Source organism: Canis lupus, chromosome 4 (genome assembly GCF_011100685.1).
Source record: "Canis lupus familiaris isolate Mischka breed German Shepherd chromosome 4, alternate assembly UU_Cfam_GSD_1.0, whole genome shotgun sequence".
Lineage (NCBI taxonomy): Eukaryota > Metazoa > Chordata > Mammalia > Carnivora > Canidae > Canis > Canis lupus.
The window spans coordinates 69,522,626-69,547,090 of record NC_049225.1 but is presented as its reverse complement, the minus strand read 5'-3'; the positions used below and the strand labels follow the sequence as shown (position 1 = coordinate 69,547,090).

The 24,465-nt window shown below is 37.4% G+C and overlaps 2 protein-coding genes across 14 annotated transcripts in view; both read right to left on the bottom strand.

The window, feature by feature from the left end:
* TTC33 (tetratricopeptide repeat domain 33) overlaps window positions 1-10,719 on the bottom strand; it is a 34,999-nt gene extending 24,280 nt beyond the window's left edge. Inside the window, exons 1-2 of one of the 5 annotated variants that reach the window (XM_038535250.1) lie at window positions 10,579-10,719; window positions 5,901-6,122 (exon numbers count right to left, since the gene is read on the bottom strand). In XM_038535250.1, coding sequence (XP_038391178.1) covers window positions 5,901-6,121 — 221 coding nt within the window. In that variant the 5' untranslated portion in view covers window position 6,122; window positions 10,579-10,719. Of the gene's footprint in view, window positions 1-5,900; window positions 6,123-9,631; window positions 9,781-10,342 lie in introns of those variants that run through there. The other 4 variants (XM_038535249.1, XM_038535252.1, XM_038535248.1 and 1 more) reach the window with 4 other exon arrangements.
* Window positions 10,720-14,052: 3,333 nt separating this feature from the next.
* PRKAA1 (protein kinase AMP-activated catalytic subunit alpha 1) overlaps window positions 14,053-24,465 on the bottom strand; it is a 36,074-nt gene continuing 25,661 nt past the window's right edge. For all 9 annotated transcript variants that reach the window (XM_038535241.1, XM_038535245.1, XM_038535242.1 and 6 more), the window contains 4 exons: window positions 22,286-22,510; window positions 20,453-20,939; window positions 20,208-20,334; window positions 14,053-17,006 (listed from right to left, as the gene is read on the bottom strand). In XM_038535241.1, the coding sequence (XP_038391169.1) occupies window positions 16,762-17,006; window positions 20,208-20,334; window positions 20,453-20,939; window positions 22,286-22,510 (1,084 nt within the window). In that variant the 3' untranslated portion in view covers window positions 14,053-16,761. The remainder of the gene's footprint in view (window positions 17,007-20,207; window positions 20,335-20,452; window positions 20,940-22,285; window positions 22,511-24,465) is intronic.

Below are 24,465 nucleotides of genomic sequence, written 5' to 3'. Positions count from 1 at the left end.
AAAACTATTCCATTGTAAACCAAAGTTTTTCAAGAGTAGTTAGTAATGAAGTAAACAAACAGCAGGAGACTCCGAAATGCTAAAGAACTGTGCTGCCTTTGGAGGAAGGATGACATTAACATACTTGGATTGGGCTACATTTCATGTGTCCAGATAACACTCTAAGGGCTAAATAAAACTAAATAAGAAAATATTCAGTGCAAAAAAGATAGAGGAAAGAAAGAAAAGGAAGGAAGGAGAGAAGAAAAGAAAGAAAATCACAAGGAGGCAAAGGCTTGTATCCGAGGAAGGAGAAGTAGCTCTCTCTCCTTCATCACCTTTCCTCCCTTCCTCCATCTCTAGCAATTCCTCCAGAATCCTACTTCTCTACCATTCTCATGATTAGTACTCACCCCAAGTTCAAAGCTGTTCCGTATTTTGATGCACCTAATCCCTACCATCATTTTATACAAAAAAACAAAAAACAAAAAAACAAGGTGACATGACTTTATACACAATTTTATACAACTTCTGAGATGCTAACTTGAGGTAAATTCTAACTTGACAACTGGGAATATGTGCAACTGCAAAGTTCCCCTCCCCATTTCCAGACTGGGGACTTCTACCACTGTTCCCAGAGCATAGGAAGTAAATTAAGAGGCTAATACATGACCCTGAGACCATGACCTAGGTCAAAATCAAGAGTTGGATGCTAAACCGACTAAGTCACCCGGGCACCCCTGATTTTTTTTTTTAATCAAATGTATTGGAGTATAATTTAAACGCCAAAACATGTACCCATTTTAAGTATCCTCTTCAATGAGTTTTTAAAAATGTACACACCTAGGTAGATACTACAACCATTCACATTAAAGAACATTATTATTTTAGATTTTATTTATCTATTCGTGAGAGACACAGAGAGTAAGAGAGGCAGAGACACAGGCAGAGGGAGAAGCAGGCTCCCTGCAGGGAGCCTGACGTGGGACTCGATCCCGGGTCTCCAGGATCACGCCCTGGGCTGAAGGTGGCACTAAACCGCTAAGCCACCGGGGCTGCCCAAGAACATTATTATTAACCCAAAAAGTTCCCTATGCCCTTTCACAGTTAACCCATCCCAATTTCTAGTTCCAGACAAACACTATAGATTACAGTCCCATTTAGGGATTTACATAGATGGAATCAGACAGTGTGCCCTCTTTCTTTTTCTCTGAACATAATGATTTTTGGATGCATCAATCACTCCTTTTTCATCACTCAATAGGATTGTCACTACAGATTAGATCTGTCTTTAGAGAGTTTTACATAGATGAAATCAGATAGTATACATTCTTTGATTTCCTTCTCTGAACATAATAATTTTTGGATGCATCATCATTCCTTTTCATCGCTCCATAGGGTACTACCAGATGGATATACCACAATTTATCCATTTACCTGCTATGAACATTTTGATTGTTTCCACTTCATGGCCACTGTGAATAAAACTACTAGGAACAGTGTTAGATAAGTCTTTCAGTGAATATATGTTTTCCTTTCTCCTGAATAAATATCTAGGAGGGAGTAGATTGCTGGATTGTATGGCAAGGTGTATGTTTAACTTCACAGGAAACAGTCAGACTGTTTACCAAAATAGTAAAACTATTTTACATTTTCATGAACAAATGGCTGAAAATTTGAGTTGCTTTACATCATCACTTGATATTGTCAGTCTTTTCAATTTTAGCATTCTAGTGGTTATGTAGTACTATGCTGTGGTTTTAATTTGAAGTTTTCTGGTGACTAATCATGCTGAGTAGCTTTTCATGTGCTTAGTGGCCATTCATATATCTTCTCTTATAAAGTTTTAGGTCAGCCTTTTTAACTATTTTTTAACTGGCTAGTGTCTTGCCACTGAATTATGAGAGTACTTTATACAGTCTAGGAAAATGTCTCAGTCTATAGCCTGAATTTTCATTTTCTTTTATTTTTTAAGATTTTATTTATTTATTCATGAGAGACACACAGAGAGAGGCAGAGACATAAGCAGGCTCCCAGTAGGGAGTCTGATACAGACCTCGATCCCAGGACTCCGGGCCTGGTATCACTACCTGAGCCAAAGGCAGATACTCAACCACTGAGCCACCGTGGTGCCCAAATTTTCATTTTTTTAATTATGCCTTTTGATAAACAGAAATTTTAACTTGGATCAGCTACGACATAAATGTGAGTCATTTCTGTACCTTACATTCTTTTCATGATCTGTAGATGTCCATTCTCACACTATTAAGGCACAGCATTCAAGAATGTGGTAATGAAATAAAGTAGCCTAAGTTCTCTACATATTTTTTTGTTCCATAAAATTGTTTTGGCCAGTCTAGATTCTTTGCATTTCCATATGAATTTTAGTATAAGCTTGTCAATTACTACAAAATCAAGCCTGCTAGAATTTTTATTGGAATTACATTATGTTTATAGTTCTATTTGAGGGTCTGGTAAGTGACACAAATTGTTCTAAGTGCTGAATACAGAGTAGAAAAGTCAAAGTCCCTACTGTCCTGAAGCCTACATTCCTACAGTAGGGAACCAAACAGCATATAAACAAATAGCTAAATAAGTGTGTAAGGTAACTTCAAAAAGGGAGAAATGCTAAAAGTTAGAAAAGGTTGATGTGATGAATTCAAACAGGAAATGAGCTCAGAAAGGGGCTTACAGGGAAGACAACATGTGGGCAGAGATCAAGAGGACAAGAACATAGACATCAGAAAACAGAAGATAAGACTTTTCAGACAGAGCATCATAGGACAAAGTTGTATAAAAACTGTGTTCAAAAACACAAGGGAAGGACAGCATGGCTAAAACGTAGTGGAAATGAGAATGCTTAAAGATGAAGCTGATTCACAAGACAGGGACTGAGGTTTTGTTCGTTTTCTTTCAATTTAGCTTCACTATTCCTCCTTATATTATTTTTTATTCCTCATATTACTTAAATCAAGTTTAATATTACCTTAGGCCTTTTTAAACTATATTTCTATTTAGTTTTGGCACAGCGTAGCCAAACTGTTCAACCCACTAGATTCCTTTTATTCTGTTTAGTTATCTTCTAAAGCTGTGTATATATTATTCCAAAACAAATGCTGACCAGCAACAAACTCCATCATTTCACAGTGTTCTCCATTCAAAATAAAACATCCAACCCAGCTGATTTTGGTGAAATGACTCAATGTTTTGACATGCAGGCAGAAAACAAGAGTTATTTTGTTTATCTACAAAGTTGCTATCTCTCTTGTACCACAGGAAATTCAGAGGGACTCCCATGGTAATAACCAAATTGCTTTTTCCTCCTGCACACTAGTGTGGTCTAGAGAAAAAGGCAAAAACAAAGTTAATGAACTTTTAACAGGCATTTACAGGAATTTCTAAAGATGTTTTATGGATGTTCTGAAAGTGATTTCATAAATGTGGAAAATTTATAGTGGGTTTTCTTCTGACTAAGACAGAATGCTCAATCTTGCACAGTTTTACAAAAAAACTAATACCACATGTAGAATTCACAATGTAAGATTAGGCTGTTAATTGCGCTTGATTGATATTTGTTTTCCATAATTGTTTTCCAATTTGAGGTGCTAATATACTATAGTTTAGGCACCGTTTGATGTTTTATATTAAAATATATTAATAAAAGATTACTCCAAGAATCAAAAATAAGAACAGACCTAGAAACTAAAATGTTGCTTCCTCAACTCTGACTCATTCATGACTAAAATGACTGACAAGGAATCTTATAACCACCCTGACCAATTTTAATTAAGGAAGAAGGAAAAAAAAATAGCTTTTTGTTCAGTACTACTTTTAATTTCTCAAATGTTTTATTACCACATAGAAGATACTAGTCAAAAGCACACAGGCCTGATTTTAGATCTCTAGGTGAGCTGAAGAGTGTTCTGTCCTAAACACAGACCTATTCAGATATTACTCCTGCTGACCATACATATAGCTTCTCAAAATCATCCTTAATGCAAAAAAAAAAACAAAAACAAAAAAAAAACCACTCCTCGTGATGATCAGTATAATTCTTTTTTTTATTATTTTTTAAAATTATTTATTTATTTATTCATGAGAAACACACACACACACACACAGAGGCAGAGACAAAGGCAGAAGGAGAAGCAGGCTCCATGCAGGGAGCCCTATGCGGGACTTGATCCCAGTTCTCCAGGATCACACCCTGGGCTGAAAGCAGCGCTAAACCGCTGAGCCACCCAGGCTGTCCAGTATAATTCTCTAATATATTTCCTTCACCAAGGATAAATGTTTCAAGATTTTTATTAAAATATGACTTTCAGCAGATATTAAACACAGAAAACATAGGCATGAGATCTTTCAAATGGCTCCATTGACAACAACCTGATGTTATTTCCTCTCAATATGATACAATAGAAAGTGCAAGATTGATTATTAAGTATTCTTGTCAAAAAGTTAATCGGAATCTAAATCAAATCTCCACACTTCAGTTTAGAAGAAATGCATGAGATAGGGGAACCAGTTAAATGACATCCATAAGGGATCAATCAAATAGAAAACTGGTCTAGACTCTTCAAAAATGCCAATGATAAAGTAGGGGACCTAAGTAAACGCTAAAGAGATATAATAACCAAATGAAATGTATGAGTTCTGATTGGATCCTGGTTTAAAAAAAAAAAAACTGTAAGAGACATTTCAGTGAAAATTAGAAAAATCTAAAAATGGACTGCATATTAGTGTTTAGTAAGAGGTATCTTTATTCTTTTAAGTAGCCTTCCTGCCTAACATGGGCTTGAACTCACAACCTAGAGATCAAGAGGGGTATGCTTCACTGACTGAGCTAGCCAGATGCCTCCAAATATTTTCATTCTTATAAAAAGCAGGCTAAATTAGGAAAGAGATGTCATTATGTCTACAACATACTTTGAAACAGATCACAAATTGTAAATTTACAATTACATACGTCAATGTATGTATATGTTGCACTGAAATAGATAAAGCAACTATTAGTAATTTTTGAATCTAGATAGAAAGAATACAAGGGCTAAACTGTTCTTTCAACCCTAATATTGATTTGAAATTTTTGAAAATAAAAATGTCTTTCTCTACCTCTAGGTTATAAAGATATCCTTCCATATTTTCTTTCATTCACTGTGTAGTTTTACATTTCACACTGAGATGTTTTTTAGCTCTGTAGAGTCCATCTTTGTATGTGGTATCAGGTACAGATCATTTTCTTTGCCTATATAGAGAATTCCAGCTCTCTCTATAGAATCTATGAACTAATGGGTCCAGACCCCATTGATTTGTGAAAGAATGATTTTTGGTCCCACTGAAAGACCTACCCAGAGACAGGGGAAAAGGAACAAGAAAGTACAAAAAAAAGGAAAATGGAAAACAGTGAAGGGTGATTAGGAAACGTATAAGAGCTTAGCTGAGGAAGGGCTGAGGATAAATGAAACTACTATCAAATTCCTGTGCACCTGCATTTATTGAAGTATACAAAAGCCAATGGAAAAGGATAACTGAACACCTCTTAAAAAAAAATACATGCCATCAAAGTCCTTCAGGAAACATCTAATTAGTCTGGTATATATAAGAACACGAGGACAAAGTTTCCAGAAATTAAACTATCTCCTACCAACCAATAACTTGGATTACATTTTACTTAGCGTTTACTCTTCTTCAGACAGGACAAAAATGACAGCAAAGCAGACATTCCAAGCATCTTAAAGACTCTTCTACAAACTTTCCGATTCCATGAAAATGTTTAAAGGTGTCTTTAAAACTTTTATTTATCTGATTAATTTAGCACCCAGATCAGATGTTTAAAACATGAATTTACAGATTCTTAACTCTTTGTCTCCTTACTGACAGCAATGTAAACTGTTCTCCATAAGAAAACTCTAAAAACATACCTTTTATTTTCAGCCAAACTAGCTCCTTCATCCTTCAGCTGCTTACTTTTCTCAGCACAGCCCTCAAGGAGAATTTCTTTCCTACGTTTAATGGCATGAAGCCAGTTTCCTTCTTCATTCTCAGCTACATCCTTCTCATCGGCAGCTTCAGCTTCAAATTGCTTGGAAGTGACCTTCGAGACCTTCTCACCAATTTTCCTCTTCCATCCAAAGGAAGCCATTCTGGAAAATTATTAAAAAAAACAGCTTTAAAATTCAAACTTGGCCTTTTGTAGAAGTTCTCCAAATTACAGATGAAAATGGGAGAACAGAATGAGACTGTCACCACTTTTTAAACACCTAATTAAGTAGTGGATCAAAGCAATAGTCAACAAAGGGTGCTAACATCATAAAGAAAGCCAATTGGACTATAGTATCTCCTGGTGAAAGTGCCATACCACCTATGGAGTACCTATGAAGGTCAAAAATTTTGACCTACGAAGTCAAAAATTAATCCTGAATCAGATCAAGCCTACCAAACTCTACCAAGTTATAAGAAACATGTGACATAGATGAGCATGCTAGATAACACATCAGAGATGAAGAAAGCAAATAACAAAAACTAAAGAAAAATAAAACTGGTTTCTTCAAAAAATAAACTTCCAGGGACAGAGAAAGATGGAGATAAAAAGAGACTTCAGAGACATACTAATCAAATATAATGCATGCATCTTGTTTAGCTCTGGATGTCAACAAACCAATGAGGAGGAAACATTTATGAAATAATAAGGAAATTAGAACACTGATTTGATATTTGATATTAAGGAATTACTGCTATTGTTGAAGCCATGATAATAGTATTATAATCAAGTTTATAATAAGAATGCTTATCTTTTAGAAACATATACTAAAATATGTCACATGAAATTATATGATAGCTAGAAATTGTTTCAAAGTGATCACCAAAGGTAGGGATGCAAGAGAGGAGAAATATAGAGGAAAAGATTGCTCTGGGCTGATAACCAATAAAGTTAGGTGATACGTATACAGGATTCCTTGTACTTTCCTTTCTCATACACATTTGAAATTTTCCACAATAAAAAGTTTTTAGGAGAGTCAAACTTGGTAAACAACTTAATTCACAAGAAAACTATTAGGTGAATTTAAAAGGTAACAAATGTTAAACTGTTTTGTAAATCAAAAGAAAGGATAAGAAAGAAAGGACAATTGATGGAACAATATTAAAGAAAACCAAAGAAACATTCAACAAGTATTTATTTAGAGAAGGGATTTACTGAGGGATCCAAGAATTCTTAGTAGTTACATGGATGTGCTTAAAGACATCGAGAAACTCCTGGAATTGTATGTAAATTTTTTCTATATCTATGTGCATTCTGGAGAAGGGTACCTAAGCTTTCATTCCGTTCTTAGGGAGTCTATATCCCTGAGGTGATTATGATCTACGGAGTAATCAACTAGGGGGATAAGAAAAAGCAATGAAGCAGAGGTCTTTATAAAATTATCAAAAAAAAATAAAAAAAAAAATAAAAAAAAAATTATCAAAGAATGGGCATTGTGATAGTAAGGGAGAGAGGGAAAAGAAATAGTGGATAGGTTCTAGCAGATGTCAGGTCTTCATTACTGATGCGCATGGCTGAAGTAAAATATAAAAGTCATCAACAGAAGGAAGGGGCCAAAAAAGATAAGGTGACTATGAAGTTATTCACATGGAAAGGCCTAAGATAGTGGCAGAACTTGGAGGGGTAAGAAAATTACAGGTCATGTGCCGAAGTTCCTAATGAATACAAGGAAGTTTCAATAAATTACAGCAATCAAGAAATACACAGGCAGATATGGGTGAACCACATATCTGAGAAGAGATTGCTCAAAAAGCCTAGAGGAGTAATGGATTATAAACTATACTAGGGAAAGGACAATGCCAATCTCTCTCCCCAGACCCATTATAAAATAGGAGAATGAGTTCCCTATGTTTGAAGATGATTCTAAATAACTTAGGGGGATCCCTGGGTGGCGCAGCGGTTTGGCGCCTGCCTTTGGCCCAGGGCGCGATCCTGGAGCCCCGGGATCGAATCCCACATCAGGCTCCCGGTGCATGGAGCCTGCTTCTCCCTCTGCCTGTGTCTCTGCCTCTCTCTCTCTCTGTAACTATCATAAATAAATAAAAATTTAAAAAAAAAAAAATAAAATAAATAAATAAATAAATAAATAAATAAATAAATAAATAAATAAATAAATAAATCACTTAGGGAAAGAGTCAAGAAATGGCTCAAAATGAAGTGTGGTTACTATGGAACAGAAGGCCCGAGGCACAGAGTGAAGACAATGTAAGAGAATAAATCATTAGGAAGGTCTCGGTAAGATTTCAGGATAATATATCTCGATCAGAACTCTTGTATTTATGATATGATTGTCCCTAAAGGCGACAAGAATGAGGACGATCACATTTTTCTGGCTTCAAGTTTCCAAATGGAACTTTGTTTCCAAATCATCAATGTGAGGAACCAGGTCGTGTGGGAATCCTGTTAACAGAGGAAAACCTGGTGCATTTACTAAAGGCAAACTACACTAGAAATCACTGCTCAGGTCTACTTATTATTGGGAGCAGGGGTTAAGGTGGAGCGGAAAGGAAAAAGGAACAGAGAGACCCACATATATTTTTCAAGAATTAATAGGTAATCAGACTCCCATTACCCTCCCTCATCCTCCAATCTAAACCATTGTTCTAAATGTCAAAGACAGGAACAGGCCAAGACCCCAGATGGTGGTTCTCAACCATATATGAAAAAGCCACACACAACACCGCCTCAGGTGTTTCTGCCATCTTCCTTCACCAAACCTTTAAGCTCTTCTAGAGAGCAGAGCCTGCGGACATCAGGAGAGAATGATGTCACAGGAGTATAAAAGGCCTGATGACCACTAGCAATTGACAAGTTTAGCCTTGAAGAGAGCGAAAAGAGTACATCCATGCTATTGAATGAAAAGTACAGACAAGTTCAGGGGTAGGGGGAAAAGATAATGAAGGATCTCACACTCCTAAGCTTCACATTTCCCAGAGAAATAGGCAGCTAGTCATCTGCTCCAGGTAAACAGAAAAGAAATAGATCTGGGTACTTGAGAGGAATAGAAAAGTTCCAAAATAGACACTACAGAGAATGGAAAAATGGGAAACGCAGCAATAAGGGATGAATAAAGATAAAGTGGTGCTAAGGGCCCCCTGGGGCTGAAAGGCATCAATCTGTTACCAAGGCGATTTGCACAGCTTTGTACTTTCTTCAGAATTGTCTAGAGACCACAAAAGTATAGTCAATACACTCCAGAATAAGTGCTATTAGAGAGTAAACAAAGGATTCTATGACTTCAGTGGAGACACTTGAGGTTTCCTGGAAGGGAGGCTGAGAAGTTTTAAAAAAATAAAAGTTAGGGCAGCCCGGGTGGCTCAGCGGTTTAGGGCCTGCCTTTGGCCTGGGGCCTGACCCAGGAGACCCCGGATCGAGTCCCACGTCGGGCTCCCTGCGTGGAGCCTGCTTCTCCCTCTGCCTGTGTCTCTGCCTCTCTCCCTCTCTCTCTGTGACTATCATTCATAAATAAATAAATAAATAAATAAATAAATAAATAAATAAATAAATAAAATAAAATGAAATAAAGAATAAAAGGCTAAAAAGTGACTCCTAGGACATCTGCAAAACACTTTCTAGCCTGGAAAACTTAACACTCAGAGTTCATTCCGATACCTTAATTAGTGTAAGTTTATTGTTCCTCTAAGGTTATCTGAACGTGAAATTGAAACTTCGTATAAATAAGACTTATCTGAAAAAAAAAAATAAGACTTATCTGAATCTACCGTTGGGTGCACAAGGCACCTACTAGCCTTTACTTTTTTTTTTTTTTTTTTTAACTCGGACAAGAAGTCGTATGGGCAAATCGTAACCACACAGGTTTCACGTTCAACTCAGGAAACAACACACATTCATCTCATAGACTTGAGGGCTCATGGACACCCTGAAAACTCTACACAACCGCGCTGTGCTCTGCGTTCTTTTGCCGGTACGACCCCGACCGGGGTCGTAACCCGCATTACTGCGGGCGGCTGGACAGTTCCCCGGCCACAGGCGCACGCGCCGTCGGTCTTCGCGGCACCGCAGGACGCAGCGCCGACGGCCAGAAACCACCGGGTGAAGAGCGGCAGGAAACCGAACAGCACCCTCCGCGGGCCGGGACGGATTCGGAGCGGAGTCAAGCAGCAGCGTGCCCGGAAGCGTCGCCGCGGAGAGACCCGTCTGAGCGAGCTCCCGTGCGAGGCTCCGAAAGGCGGGCCCGGGCGCCACCCGCCAGCTGGTCCGCCCCTCCCGCCGCTGAGGGCCGGGCCGGGCCGCGCCGCCGCTCCTGCCGCCCGCGTCCGGGAGGGCCCGACCCCTCAGGATCGTGCGTCTCGGGAGACCCACCTTGGCGTCCCGCGCTGCCACAGCCCTGTCGGGCCGCAACTCCGACGCCTCCAGGCCCCTCGTCCCCTCCCGGCGAGACCCACCAGCCTCCTTCCCCGGCCCTTCCTCCGGCTTCCACCGCAGTCGGCGGAGCCCCAGGTACCTGCTGACCACTCCCCTGGTCCCGTGTTTACATTGTGCTCGCCCTTTGCCCACCGGAAACGGAAACCAACACGCCCGACCTCCCAGCGGCCTGCCTTTGGTGGGGGCACAGGTCTCCCGAGAAACCGGCCTGGCCGACCCGGGGCGTCGGAACCGCGCAGAGAAGCGGGCCGGGAAGAGGCGACCCTAGGAGCCCTAGCGGTTGCCGGGTTGCCAATCCCGGTCTCCGGACCACAAAGCCCAGAAGCCACTGCGGCCGTCCGCACTCCCGTTGCCTTCTGGGATTTGTAGTCTGGGCCACCGGGGCCCGGAGCCCCTGGCGCGCGGGGGGCTGCGGGGCGTGAGCGCGGGAAACTACGGCTGCGCAGGTGGAGGTGCGCACAGAGGGAGGCAGCCCCTGCCAGTCCGCAGGTGAAACAGACGAGGCTCCGGGGAAAGGGTCTGGGGGGTGAGGGGGTGGGAGGGGGGATATAGCATTGGATATAGAGCTTGGTGCACAGTAAGCTATTTGAGGGGATATAGCATTACGATAGAACCTTGCCCTAAAGGACTTTACAGCCTAGCCAAGGGTCTGGCCAGACGCAAAAGACAAGCACAACTCCACGGGGAAGGGGTTCCGGCGAGCAGATCAGGGAGGCCCGTGGTTCCACTGTAGGCTTCCCGTAGGAGAAAACAAGTCAGCTGGGCCCAGAAGAACTTTAACTTGAAAGGAGCTGTGGTGTGTGTCTTGCAAATAATAAAAGTGGGGAAATGGAACACAGGGAACTGTTAAGGAAACGGAAAAATTAAGATCATTAATTTTTTTTTTTTTATCATAGTCACAGAGAGAGAGAGAGGGGGGGGGGGGCAGAGACACAGGCAGAGGGAGAAGCAGGCTCCATGCACCGGGAGCCGGACGTGGGATTCGATCCCGGGTCTCCAGGATCGCGCCCTGGGCCAAAGGCAGGCGGCAAACCGCTGCGCCACCCAGGGATCCCTAAGATCATTAATTTATCGATATAGCTATCTTGTGCAAAGGAAGACCATCTTTGTACACCAGGCTTTCTCAATCTCAGCATCGTCTTTCAGACCGCATAATCTCCTATGCGCGGTAGGAGGTTTAGCAGCATCCCCGGGAATCTACCCACGAGATGTCATCAGCATCCACTACCACCAGCTGGGACAACCAAAAATGTCTCCAGCCATTGCCAAATGTCCCTGGAAGAAAAATTGTTCCCCTCCCCCTACCCTATGGAGAACCGCTGCTTGTGGAACAATGATTCTCCAAAGTGATCCTCAGACGCTGGAGGGTTGCCAAGACCTTTACAAAGTATTTTCGTGTTGACAGGAAAACATCATTTGCCATTTTTCACAGTGTTGACATTGCCCTGTTAATAGAAAAGCAGTGGTGGGTAAAATTGATGGCAGCTCAGCTGGAAGCAAGGCAATGATACAAAAGCGTGCTTTTGTACTCTTCACCATACTCATAGTACTCCATCCACCCCCCCAAAAAATCACTCAAGAATATCCATGAAGCAGTAAAAATCATTTTATTAAAATGACCCTTGATAGTCATAAAGTACATCTGCTCTGTATTGACATATCTAAAGTAAAAGCACTTGTGAACTAGATACATTTTTGGGGAATACAACTCTTACTTTAGAAAAGCAACCAGCTCTCCAGTTTTTCAGGCTTGAGTATGTGAGAGGCCTTATGAAAATGAACAGAGCCCGTTACTTCAAGAAAAACAATTGATGGTGTTGCCAATAATATAGTCATATCATAGAAATATATAGGAGTATATAACTTATGATATTAATTATAAAGGACACAAAGGTAGAGGAATGTTTCTTAATATGGGTGGGGTCGACACGTCTATGTTCACTGCAAGCCTAAAACAGGAAAATTTATCAAGCCATATATTTATGATTTGTGCACTTCTTAAATACTTCTTATAAGTCTTTTAAAAAATATATATCCCCCACCCCCCAAAAAAATAAAATAAGATATATATATCTCCCTGACAGGACACTCAGAGCAGGATTTATGCCTGTGGTCACATTCTTAGTGCTTGGTTCACAGTAGCTATTTGAGGGGATATAGTTTGGAGAGTGAATAATTAAGTGGAGCTTGAAGTTGTACCCCTTTCTAGGGGTCTTTCCTAAAACTCTCCAATAATTTTACTCTGGTAAAGGCTACCTACAACACTGAGTTTTCACACTTCACCCACCAATTCCCTACTTACTTTGGCCTGTGAACTTAATGTACCTAAATATATATTTAATGCATTTCCCATGCTATTTATTGACAATATGATAATTTTCCAAGTTGCTAGAAATCCTCTAAATTCATCATAGTTAACATTTATTGGCATTCACAATAAATAGAACAGTCTATTTGTCTACAATAGAACAGTTCAATAAGTATTGATTTTTTCAAACGAGAATTTATTATACAATTTTATACAGTCAGGGTAAAGAAGTATCTAGAGCAATTTATAAGTTCCCTAAAGAACAATCTTATGTACTATTCATAACATTCTTTTTTTTTTTTTTTTAAGATTTTATTTATTCATGAGAGAGAAAGAGGCAGAGACACAGGCAGAGGGAGAAGAGGCTCCATGCAGGGAGCCCGATGTGGGACTCGATCCCGGGTCTCCAGGATCACGCCCCAGGCCAAAGGCAGGCCCTAAACCGCTGAGCCACCCGGGCTGCCCCATAACATTCTTTAGTACTGTTTTCTTTTGTTACAATTGTCAAACTATTTTAAAGATTTAGAATGCCAACAATCTAGCACAAGCTCTAACAATGCTGTTTGGAATATGAGATTTCATTATAATTGAATTCTAACAGTAGTGGAATTCTAACCAAATCCAATGTTTACAACCAAGTAAAACTGGTAACCACTTAGGCTTTTATTGCATATATCTTAATATTTTGTTCAGGTGGTTTTTAGATGAAATTAAAAAATCAGTAATTTAGCTGAGACAATAATTATTGTTTAAGTGTTAAAATCTATTTAAGCACCATATTTCATAGACACATTGTCAAAAGGTGCACAGGTGATCAGCTATGAACAGGTGTTTTAGCTTTCCCTGGAGTTAAAAAAATTAAGCACAATGTAACGTGAAAAGTGTTTTTTATCATCCGTTTTCTAAGTCAAAGTATTTTAAATTATATACTTAAATATACCCAAATCAAAACATACACGGACACTTCTCAGAAATACTTTACTACAAAGATTGATTTCTACCCTATTACCAATTTATAGTTGTATGTGGAACTTCATTCATTTTGTCAGAAGAAGTCACCATGAAAATGAGATTTCTGCTGTGAGTGGAGAAGATGGACTGGAGATAAGGGGAAAGAGTTAAACAACACACATTTGTCTTTCATTCCAAGGGTGCCAGTCAGAGCACAGATGCAGAGTTCTACATCTAGCCACAGTCCATCAAGCATTCATTCAGTGTGAATGGTAGCACTGCAAAGTCAAAAAGCAGGGAACGGAGGGTAAGGGGTGAGAGCACAGGACTTTTGATATAAATCATTTAAAACTCTGAAAAACTTACAAAAGCATCTCAAGAGAAAATATAATCAAAGTAAAAGCAATGGAGTTTATTTCAGCGAAATTAAATTAGATATATTAAGCTCCCATATCCCCCAACCTGGTAGAAAAGTTCCTCTCTGTGAGAAATCACTTATTTTAATGGCAAAATTTTTACATATCAGTAAAATCTGTTATATTTAAAACTATGTATACAGTACATTTCTGGCAAAAACCTTATACATCTTTCAGTTGTCGAGACAAAGTAAAAATATGGTTGCATAAAATCACAAAAAATATAAATTGCTGAAAAGAGAATAAAAAAAGATTAAAAATCCTTTGCATTGACTCCCTTGTATCATCAGTTAGTAAGAATTTGCAAACTACAATAAATTTTTGAAAATTCTGATGCAACCTTGACATTTTCAACCAGAAGTTGTCATTTCAAATATCCCAGCTTAAAAAAGAATTTACTGCAATAATCTGTGCATTTATCATACTATTTGTACAAGTGCAATATTTAAATATCTTCAAAATAAAATTCAGTAACTAAAAGGAATCACAATAACTTAACAAGGAGCAAAGTTTACAAAATTAACAATTTTTAGAAGGTCCGATTTAATTGGTTCCTCCTTTTGTTTCCTCACCCCCAACAACAGCTTATACAGACATTATGATGATGTTTTAGTTCTATATACAAATCTGTAACCTTAAAAATACAGTCTTCTGTTCTTAACATCAGGAACATAATGCTGCATTTATAGACCCTACATCAAATCAGTATCCCCAAAACACAGGGCCACATACAAGTTATAAATACAGTTTTGAACTTATTATTTAAGTTGAACTATTACTTTATACAGCTTCTAAGTTGAATAGACAAGCCCTGGACAAAAAGAAGCATGGTATTTCTTTTGAATTCAGTGCAAGTTTCTAGGGGTGCTGGAACCAAATCTACTCAACTACAGTTAACTACACAAGTTATCAAGACTCTTGAGTACATTACCATCTGGTTACATAGGTGCTCACTGTATTTGCCAAAAACAGTTCTATAATACAAAGGTATTAAAGGAGAAATATGGTAGCTCTTTTGCAATGGAAAAATAATTGAGACCAAAAAAAATCAATGCTTGAAGTTAAAATAGTATAAGGCAATTATGGGTGATAGAGTATCTTTTATTTCTTATTAGCATACACATGACACCAATTTTAACTGAGATGACTTTAAATCTTCATTTACAACTGTTATGGAATGCTACTACTGGGAAAAAGGAAAGAGCAAGGAAAAGAAAATATGGATCTTACAAAAAGATTAATTAAGCATCTTTAGGCAGTTCCTAGAATGCTACTTTTTAAAGTGATTAAAATCCAAAATAAATGTGACCATTAGAAGCACTGATTTGTTCCATATTTTATTGAAATAATGTTGTTATGCAGACATAACCAAATGCAATGTGTAAACTTTCACTGAATTCTGGTTTGAAATAACAAGCTATAAAAGTATTTGGAGGACAAATGGGAAACCTAAACATGCATGATTAGATGACATTAGGGAATTAGTAATTTTATAGTAGTGGTATGTTTTTTTTAGGAGAGGCTTGAAGTGTTGAGGGTGATTAAGTATGTCAGCAACATCCAAATGGTTCAGGGGAGAAAGCATATATATATATACCTACATATATATATATATATATATACACACACACACACACACACACATACACACAACTATATCTATATACATATATAGATATAAACCAATCATGGCAAAATGTTAACCAGTGTGGAATCTAAGTGGTAGATACACACGTGATCACCCTACAGCCTTTCAATTTCTCTGTTTTTAAAAATGTTCATGATAAAATTTGGGAGAAAAAGTCTTATCTGAGCATTTAAACAGTTTGTAAGAAATGTTCCGTGTGCTAAATCAATTTGAAAGATACATAATTGAATGACTAAAAAATTTTTATATACATTCAATACTGACATGAGCAGCAGAATTTGAGATTGACAAAAACATGATTCATTTAAAAAAAAAAGATTCATTTATAGTATATGCAACTCAGCTCATGACAAAAAGAAATTTATGTACAGAATATAGTGAGACAAATTGTAAGATTTACCTTAGTGCCTAGAGTAACTGAATATATAGGTTCTGTGTGTTCTTGGACTTACCAAGCCACAGAGAAGATTTTAATTGTGTCTAATATCTCTGATGTGCTTACCAGATACTAAAGAATATTAAAGGAGGAGATATGGAAGATCATCCAGACATGACTACTGTCGGAAGATACTTGTTATTTAAGAAAATAAGGAGCCCCCAAAACAAAACTTCCTATAAAGGTCTCTGGGGATTCTAGGCAAATATTTATTGAATAAATTTATGAAGCAGTTATATAACATATCGACATATAACAATATATGAAGGCCTTTATGGTAAATTAATATTCTACAAAGCCCTGTATACACTAAATATAAAATAGCCAAAAATCAAGTGAGCCTGAGAGACCTATAATTCATTGCGAATATTACATTATGCTATATGCCTACTGAACAATGAACAACAAAATTATCTTAATTCATTTTTGCACATTAGGCTTTTAACTATGAATCATATTCCAATTCCTGTGCAAACTGCATTCCAAAAGGCCAATCCTCAGTTATAATTATGTATAACTTGATTATAAATGGAAGCATTTGGCTATGATTTATTATGCATGCTTATTGCTATCAAAGAAATAAGCAAAGTTTTAGGTTTACTGTGCAAGAATTTTAATTAGATTTGCACACATCTCAAAAAATTCTATTGTGTGACTTCCAGGTCTTGGAGTTAAATCAACAGGAGAAGAGTCAAGTGAGGTCACAGATGAGGTAAGAGAAGCTTCTGAGGATTTTCCTTGAGCCTCAGCATCTGAATCATTCCTTTGGCAAGATCGATAGTTGCTAACTGATCCCGATCTCTGTGGAGTAGCAGTCCCTGATTTGGCTTCAGTAATTTCATCTGGGCAAAAAAAATTTCAATGTATTATAATCCATGACACCCCCCAAAAAGTTTAATAGTATTTAATTTGCTTGAGTAAGACCACTGACCAGCTATCAAGACCATGTTTATTTTGAATTTTTCTGAAATAGAGGTGATGAGTCTGTGTTAAACCACTTGCCTTTTTTCCTTTCATGTATTCTTCCATGTATTCTGATGGCTAATCAAGATTAGGTACAGTACATAGTTATTCATCAGTCTTGCAATCCAAAGGTAAGAGCCCAAAAAACTAGTAACATGGGTTTCAATAAAAATCCTTCCTTACCAATAAAAATTAATCCCTCTTTATTAAAATCATAGAATAAATGCACTTAAAATTTGGCAATAATCTTGGAAATCTCCTCATCCAACTATTTGTTCTATTGATAAGAAAACATAAACCCCAGAAAGTGAAGTGACTTGCCATAAAACAAGACAAATGAACAGAGAGATAAAGCTATAACCTGAATCTCCTGTCACTTTAGTGCTTTTAATCTCCCACTTTCTCTTCATATTTGATTTAAGATCTCACAAAAGAGCCACGATTCCAACGATCAGAAATCAAGAAAAAACTAAAGTTGGGAACAGAGTACAAAAATAGTAAATGCTCATTCAACTGGCAAATCCAGGGGCTAAAAAACTTAAGGTTATAAATGTGATACAAATACGATGAGAAATATAAAACCCATTCCATTCAGACTGCATTGGTATTTGTTAGCAGATAAACACCATCTGGACAGAGAGAAAAACAGCTCTGGTCAGTATATCACCACTCAAACCTGTGTCCTTCTGATACTACGAAGGTACTATCCATTGGTTTAAAGAAGACAAAAAATTCATAGGTAAATTCATAGGTAAAAGTGTTAATATATCTTAACTCAATTGAGTTGGCCAATGGAGAACTGCCAAACTTGTACTTAATTAAAAAGGTTCTGTTTGTGAGAGAACATTTATATATACAGTTATACTCTTTTATAATGCTAGGATAGAGAGAGTATTTACTTGAATTATAAATCACCTGTGTTCCATCAGGCTTTTTAATAGATGACATAAATTAGTTTTATTTAAGAGTGTCTGCATGTGGGAAATCTGAATTTATATAAATTTCAAGGGTGCCTGGCTGGCTCAGTCAGTCAAACATCCAACTCTTAATTTTGCTCAGGCCATGATCTCAGAGTCACAGGACTGAACCCTGCATCAGACTCCACACTCAGTGGAGAGTCTGCTTAGAATTCTCTTTCCGTCTCCCCCTTTCTTTCCTTCTCACTCTCAAATAAATAAATAAATCTTTAAAAATATAAATTTCAAACCATGTTATGGTATCACACCATTTACTAAGTCTATTATAGTCTACTCATACATACACTGGGATAAAAGATATTTTTCCCATTTAAAAATAAAAACAGGGATCCCTGGGTGGCGCAGTGGTTTAGTGCCTGCCTTTGGCCCAGGGCGCGATCCTGGAGACCCAGGATCGAATCCCACGTCGGGCTCCCGGTGCATGGAGCCTGCTTCTCCCTCTGCCTGTGTCTCTGCCTCTCTCTCTCTCTCTCTCTGTGACTATCATAAATAAATTAAAAAAATAAAAATAAAAACAAGGGATCCCTGGGTGGCGCAGCAGTTTAGCGCCTGCCTTTGGCCCAGGGCACGATCCTGGAGACCCGGGATCGAATCCCACGTCGGGCTCCCAGTGCATGGAGCCTGCTTCTCCCTCTGCCTATGTCTCTGCCTCTCTCTCTCTCTCTCTCTCTCTCTGTGACTATCATAAATAAATAAAAATTAAAAAAAAAAGTTTCTATAAAAAAATAAAAAATAAAAAATAAATAAAAATAAAAACAAGAACAAAATATCTGCTTTCTGCAATTAATAATTTACCTCAACCCAGACTAAATAGTTAAGATATTCTAACAAAATACATAATGGTAATCAAAGACATATTTTCTGAGTACTGGTTTCCATTTTCAAACTATTAAAACAGTAAAACAGTATTTAATGTTTCTTTAAAAAAATTTGAGGAGGTACTTTAAAGATTGTATACTGCAGTAAGGTCATCATTTTGATGACCAATTAAAATACCCAACTTAAAAAGTCTGAATATTTCAGTGATTTGATCATCAGATTGTCTCTGATTGTTTATGACTGTAGGTAAATAGAAATGCACAACAGTCTAAAGTTAAGGTTAACAATGTCATTTTTAACTAATTATGACAGTTATCTTGAACATAAGATGCTTTAGTCCCAGGAATCCTTATAAAGTGCATTCATATAAAAGTGATTACTTAAGAACACTTTACTAAGAGGTAGATAAAATTGGAATCATGTAGCTCTCACAAAACTCATAAAGGATGGGTATCTCTGATATGTGTCTAGTGTCAGGCTGGGAGCAAAAGGCTGGGTGAGAGGAGAAAAATAAGCATAAGTCCCTAAACTATCCAAAACATTTCTCCCTCAGTCCCCAGCAAGAAACTTTACTTGACAAATAATTCCTTGTCCTATAAGCAACTAACCAAATCTGTTCACACTGCCTTATCAATCAACTCTAAAAGCTAATGGTACTTTAATTCTTGAATGAAAACAAAATTAAATATCAGATATAAAAATATTTAATAAAAAGTCAACATTTATTTCTAAATAAAACATTTTCTTACCAAATGAACCATACCAAAAAAAAAAAAAAAAAACAAAACAGGAATGTGGCAGAAACTATCCCTTTAGGACCAGACTGCATCTGGCTTTAAGATAATCTTTTTTTGTTTTTTTTTAAAGATTTTATATATCTATTCCTGAGAGACATACAGAGAGAGAGAGAGAGAGAGAGAGAAAGAGAGAGGGGCAGAGACATAGGCAGAGGGAGAAGCAGGCTCAATTCCATGCAGGGAGCCTGACGTGGGACTCGATCCCAGGTCTCCAGGATCACACCCTGGGCTGAAGGCAGTGCTAAACCACTGAGCCACCCGGGCTGCCCACTTTAAGATAATCTTAAAAGGACAATACACCAACATTACAAGAAAAACATGATTCACAAATGTTGACATCACAGAGGCACAAAATCACATTTTATACTCTTTCACTATTGATTACTAGGAACAATTCAAGAAGCTTCAAAAGAATCAAAGACTAAAAAGGCAAGTTAGGTAACAAGGTCTAGTATGTCTGCTATGTTGTTTTGTGGGGTGTACATACCATCGATACTACGGAAATCCAGTAAGTACGTTCTACTATCCACTTGGTATAACTGTAGACTCATTTTGGAGTAGGTGCTTGTCACAGGATTCTTCCTTCGAACACGCAAATAATAAGGGTTTACAACCTAGTGTATGGTATGAACAAAAGCAAAATCAAAATCAATTCTTCTAGAAAACAATTTATAAACTACAGGTTTGCCAAATGTGCTTATTACTACAATCAGAATGTCCTTTTTTTCTTACCTTCCATTCATAATCCAGTTGTTTAATTGCCCTACAAACTTCTGCCATGATATCATTTGGTCGACTTTGACTTCTAATTCCCAAATGCCATTTTGCTTTCCTTACACCTTGGTGCTTAGATTTCTGTGGATTTAATTCATCGAGAGTGTGGCGTGCCCTAGGTGTTTCAGCAACCAAGAATGGTACTCTTTCAGGATGGGGCCGAGTCAAATGGTGATCATCGAGAAAAGAATCAGGTGGGCTTGTTGCCAAGTAAAAATCTTTGGCCTCATTCATTATTCTCCTGTTATCTATTATAAGGTGGTAGGCAACTGCTAAAGGGTCCTGGTGATTTCTGTTATAAAGGCAGCTGAGAACTTCCTCTTCTGAGCACTCAAATTTTTCACATACTTCTTTTAAGGCTTCATCATCAATCATAGTTGAACTATACGATGGATCCTCGGGAAAAAGGTATTTTGGAAGGTCTTGTTTAAACCATTCATGTTCCCTGAGAGAAAACAGCAGGGTCAGGAGGAGGATTTTGAGTAGAGATGAATGAGACTGCAAGCAACAGTTTGGGGAATTTAGGATATAAATTCATTTATATTTTCATTTTTTCAAACTGAGACTTTCCTCCTCTGGCTCACATTTCATTGTGTATATATACTGGAGGAAATGCTACAACCTCCCTCTGGTTTTAAGAGGGAGAAAGCAATGTTGTACCAACAGGAAAATAAATGTCTACACTTTTAAAGTTTTGGCACAAATGACAATGACAAATGATGAAGATGAGCTTATTCCCAGCTCAGAAAAAGAACATATTCTGTGATTTTAATTCTCTTTTGATATAATGTTAAGTGAAAAAACCGTAACAACAAAAACAGACAATTATCATTCATTGAATGCTTACTATAATGGTAGGTTTTACGCTAAATATTTCCAACACATTATCTCACCTCATAAAACAACTCTATGAAGATGATAATATCTCCTTATTTTTAATGAAGGAACTAAGAGTTTCCTAACTCCATATATAAAAGGACCTGAACTATGTCAAAAACTGCTAAAACTAAAAACATCAAGAAAGGAAAACACCCAAAAGAACAATAACTATCTTCTGGGTGATAAATTAAAGATCATTTTAGATCTCTATTTTTTGGGTGTTTTCTAAGTCTTTTCCAATTTAAATTGGAAAAAAAAACATGTAAAACACAAGAAAAAGCATCTTTCACTTAGATATTTAAAATTTTAAAGAATGATTTTGTCCTTTTCCATTGGTAGTTATAAGCATGCCCTTCCATATGAAACTTAGAAACCAGTAATTTCACATGTGATTCAATGTATACTACCCAAAAACCACACACATCATTGATTAAATGTCATTACTTAAGATGAACAAAAGAAAAAAAACAGTAACTCATGAGATCAGGACTCAAAGAGTGACACAGAAATTTGCTACTAGTGAAAAGCATTAATCCTAATGAGACTACATAAAAGTCAAATATGAAGCATACTACAGAAAATCTTAAAGAACAACTACAAAGGTAACATCCCAACAGGGTCCTTTTTATTCCACATTACCTACCTTTTCATATTTAAAAACTAATATTCACTGTTCCAATTTCAAAAGAAAGATGCATAAGTAAAAAGTGAAAGCCCTCCCTACTACTAATCTTCCTTCCCTAAGGTAGCTAGTTTAGTATTTTTAAATACTAAAATAAAATAAATATGCCTATGTACTATATTTTTAACATAAAAATGGCATTACATTGTATATACTGTCCAACTATTTTTTTCACTTAACTTGTATCGTTGAAACTATTAGATCTGATCATCTCCAAGTTGCATTATTACCTGATATCTTTGATTGTGGCCCTCTTCATGGGATCCACCTGGAGCATATGTTTCAAAAGGCTAATCACAGATGGATTTAAATACTGAGGGGTATAAAAGATCCCATCACATATCTTCTTAAAAAGAGTTGGCACATGATCATCATCAAATGGAAGGGTTCCACATAATAAAGCATAGAGAATAACCCCACTGCTCCATATATCTACCTCTGGACCTGCATACAATCTGTAACAGGAAATACCAATCAATTAAATAATTAGTAACTTGAGAGTTGATCAATTAATAAAAAATTTTAAATATGGATACTTCATAAAGAATTATTACAATATGGTTTCTATAGTCACTGCTACATACTACACATAAAGATTCTATACTAATTCTATCAGTATTATCTTTGAAAACAAAAGTCAAAAATTTTTTTAAGTTTAGACTATAGCTAAACTTCTGTTCTTACTACCTTACCATGGTCCTCATAACATCAATTAAGAATTTTCTCTAGTGGGACACCTGGGTGGCTCAGCGGTTGAGCACCTGCCCCTGGCTCAGGGCGTGATCTGCGGTCTCAGGATCGAGTCCCACATCAGGCTCCCTGCCTGGAGCCTGCTTCTCCCTCTGCCTACGTCTCTGCCTTTCTCTCTGTGCCTTTCATGAATAAATAAATAAATAAAATCTTTAAAAAAAAAAAAAAAGAATTTTTCTTTAGTGACGAATTCTAAACCCACTCTCTCCCAATAACCCGAAACCTCCTACCAAGGCAAAAAGGGCCTGGGGCTGTGGAAGAAAACCAAGCTGACTGGTTCACAGAAGAGTCTACACTGGTATTTACAATACACTGTAGCCAACTGACTTAACTAATTGCAGACTATTAGATCAAAGTCTGGCTTTGGGGAAAGGAGGTCTATAAACTGATCAAATAAATTGTTGAACTGATCCATAGATACTGCTTTGAGTACAAGTTCCCACTCATCCAGACCTCACAGAAAGACCTTATCCAAACTGGAAAAGTAGACTTCAGTAATGGCCCATGTATATATGCATATTTAGAATACAATTATTTTCTTTATTCAATTAACACTGTTGCTGGGACTTGAATTATTTTTTTCTAAAAGAATTTACATGATACAAATGAAATTATTTTTTGAACATTAAGCTGATATAAAAAGATGATATGAATCTTGATAAATTTAAAATCAGATACTTAAAACTGGAGCACCTGCGTAAGTTAAGCATCTACCTTCAGCTCAGGTCATGATCCCAGGGTCCTGGGATGGAGCCCTGAGTCCAGGCTCCCTGCTGGGCAGGGAGTCTGCTTCTCTGTCTCCCTCTGCCCCTCTCCCTGCTCATGCTTGCACGCTCTCTCTCTCTCTCAAATAAATAAAATCTTTTAAAACAATAAATAAAATTAGATACTTCTGCCTTATCCATTGCCATACCCAAATATAATTTCTCTAAGCAGGCAGGCAAGCAAGCTTATGAAAACACTATATATTTCTGCATTCTGAATTAGGATGTGAAACATTCAAACAAAGAAACATGGTTTGAGTGTAAAGTTATTAAAAGTTAATTACAGAAACTAGTAAACTTAATAGTCTATTTTTAATTTCAGTAGTAAAGTGAAGAACAGTCTAAAAAATTAAATTTTCCTGCCATCTAAACTATTCGAAGAGCTGCACTATACAAAGATCCTCATGTTCTCAATGCTGCCAGTCAGTAAATTGAGAGGTTAGAATTCTTATAAAACTTTAGTCTCTAGAAGATGTAAAAAATGAAAAATTCAAAATAAATGAGTCTGAAGATTTTATCATACTTCAGTCCAATTCCCCAAGACATCTTATCACAAACAGAGCTACTACAAAATGCCTTTCTATCAGATGCCTGGGTGGCTCCATTGGTTAAGCGTCTGACTCTTGATTTTGAATCATGAGGGTCATGATCCCAGGGTTCTGGGATCAGGCTCTGTCTGTGCTCAGCAAGGAGTCTGCTTGAGGATCTCTCCCTCTCCTGCCCACCCTCAACTTGTGCGCACGCTATGCCCTCCCTCTATATAAAATAAATTGTTTTTTAAAAATGCCTTCTTTCTGAAAAATCAAAGATACACATTACACTTTTTTTTTTTTAAGATTTTTTATTTATTCATTAGAGAGAGAGAGAGCATGCACAAGCAGGGTAGAGGCAGAGGG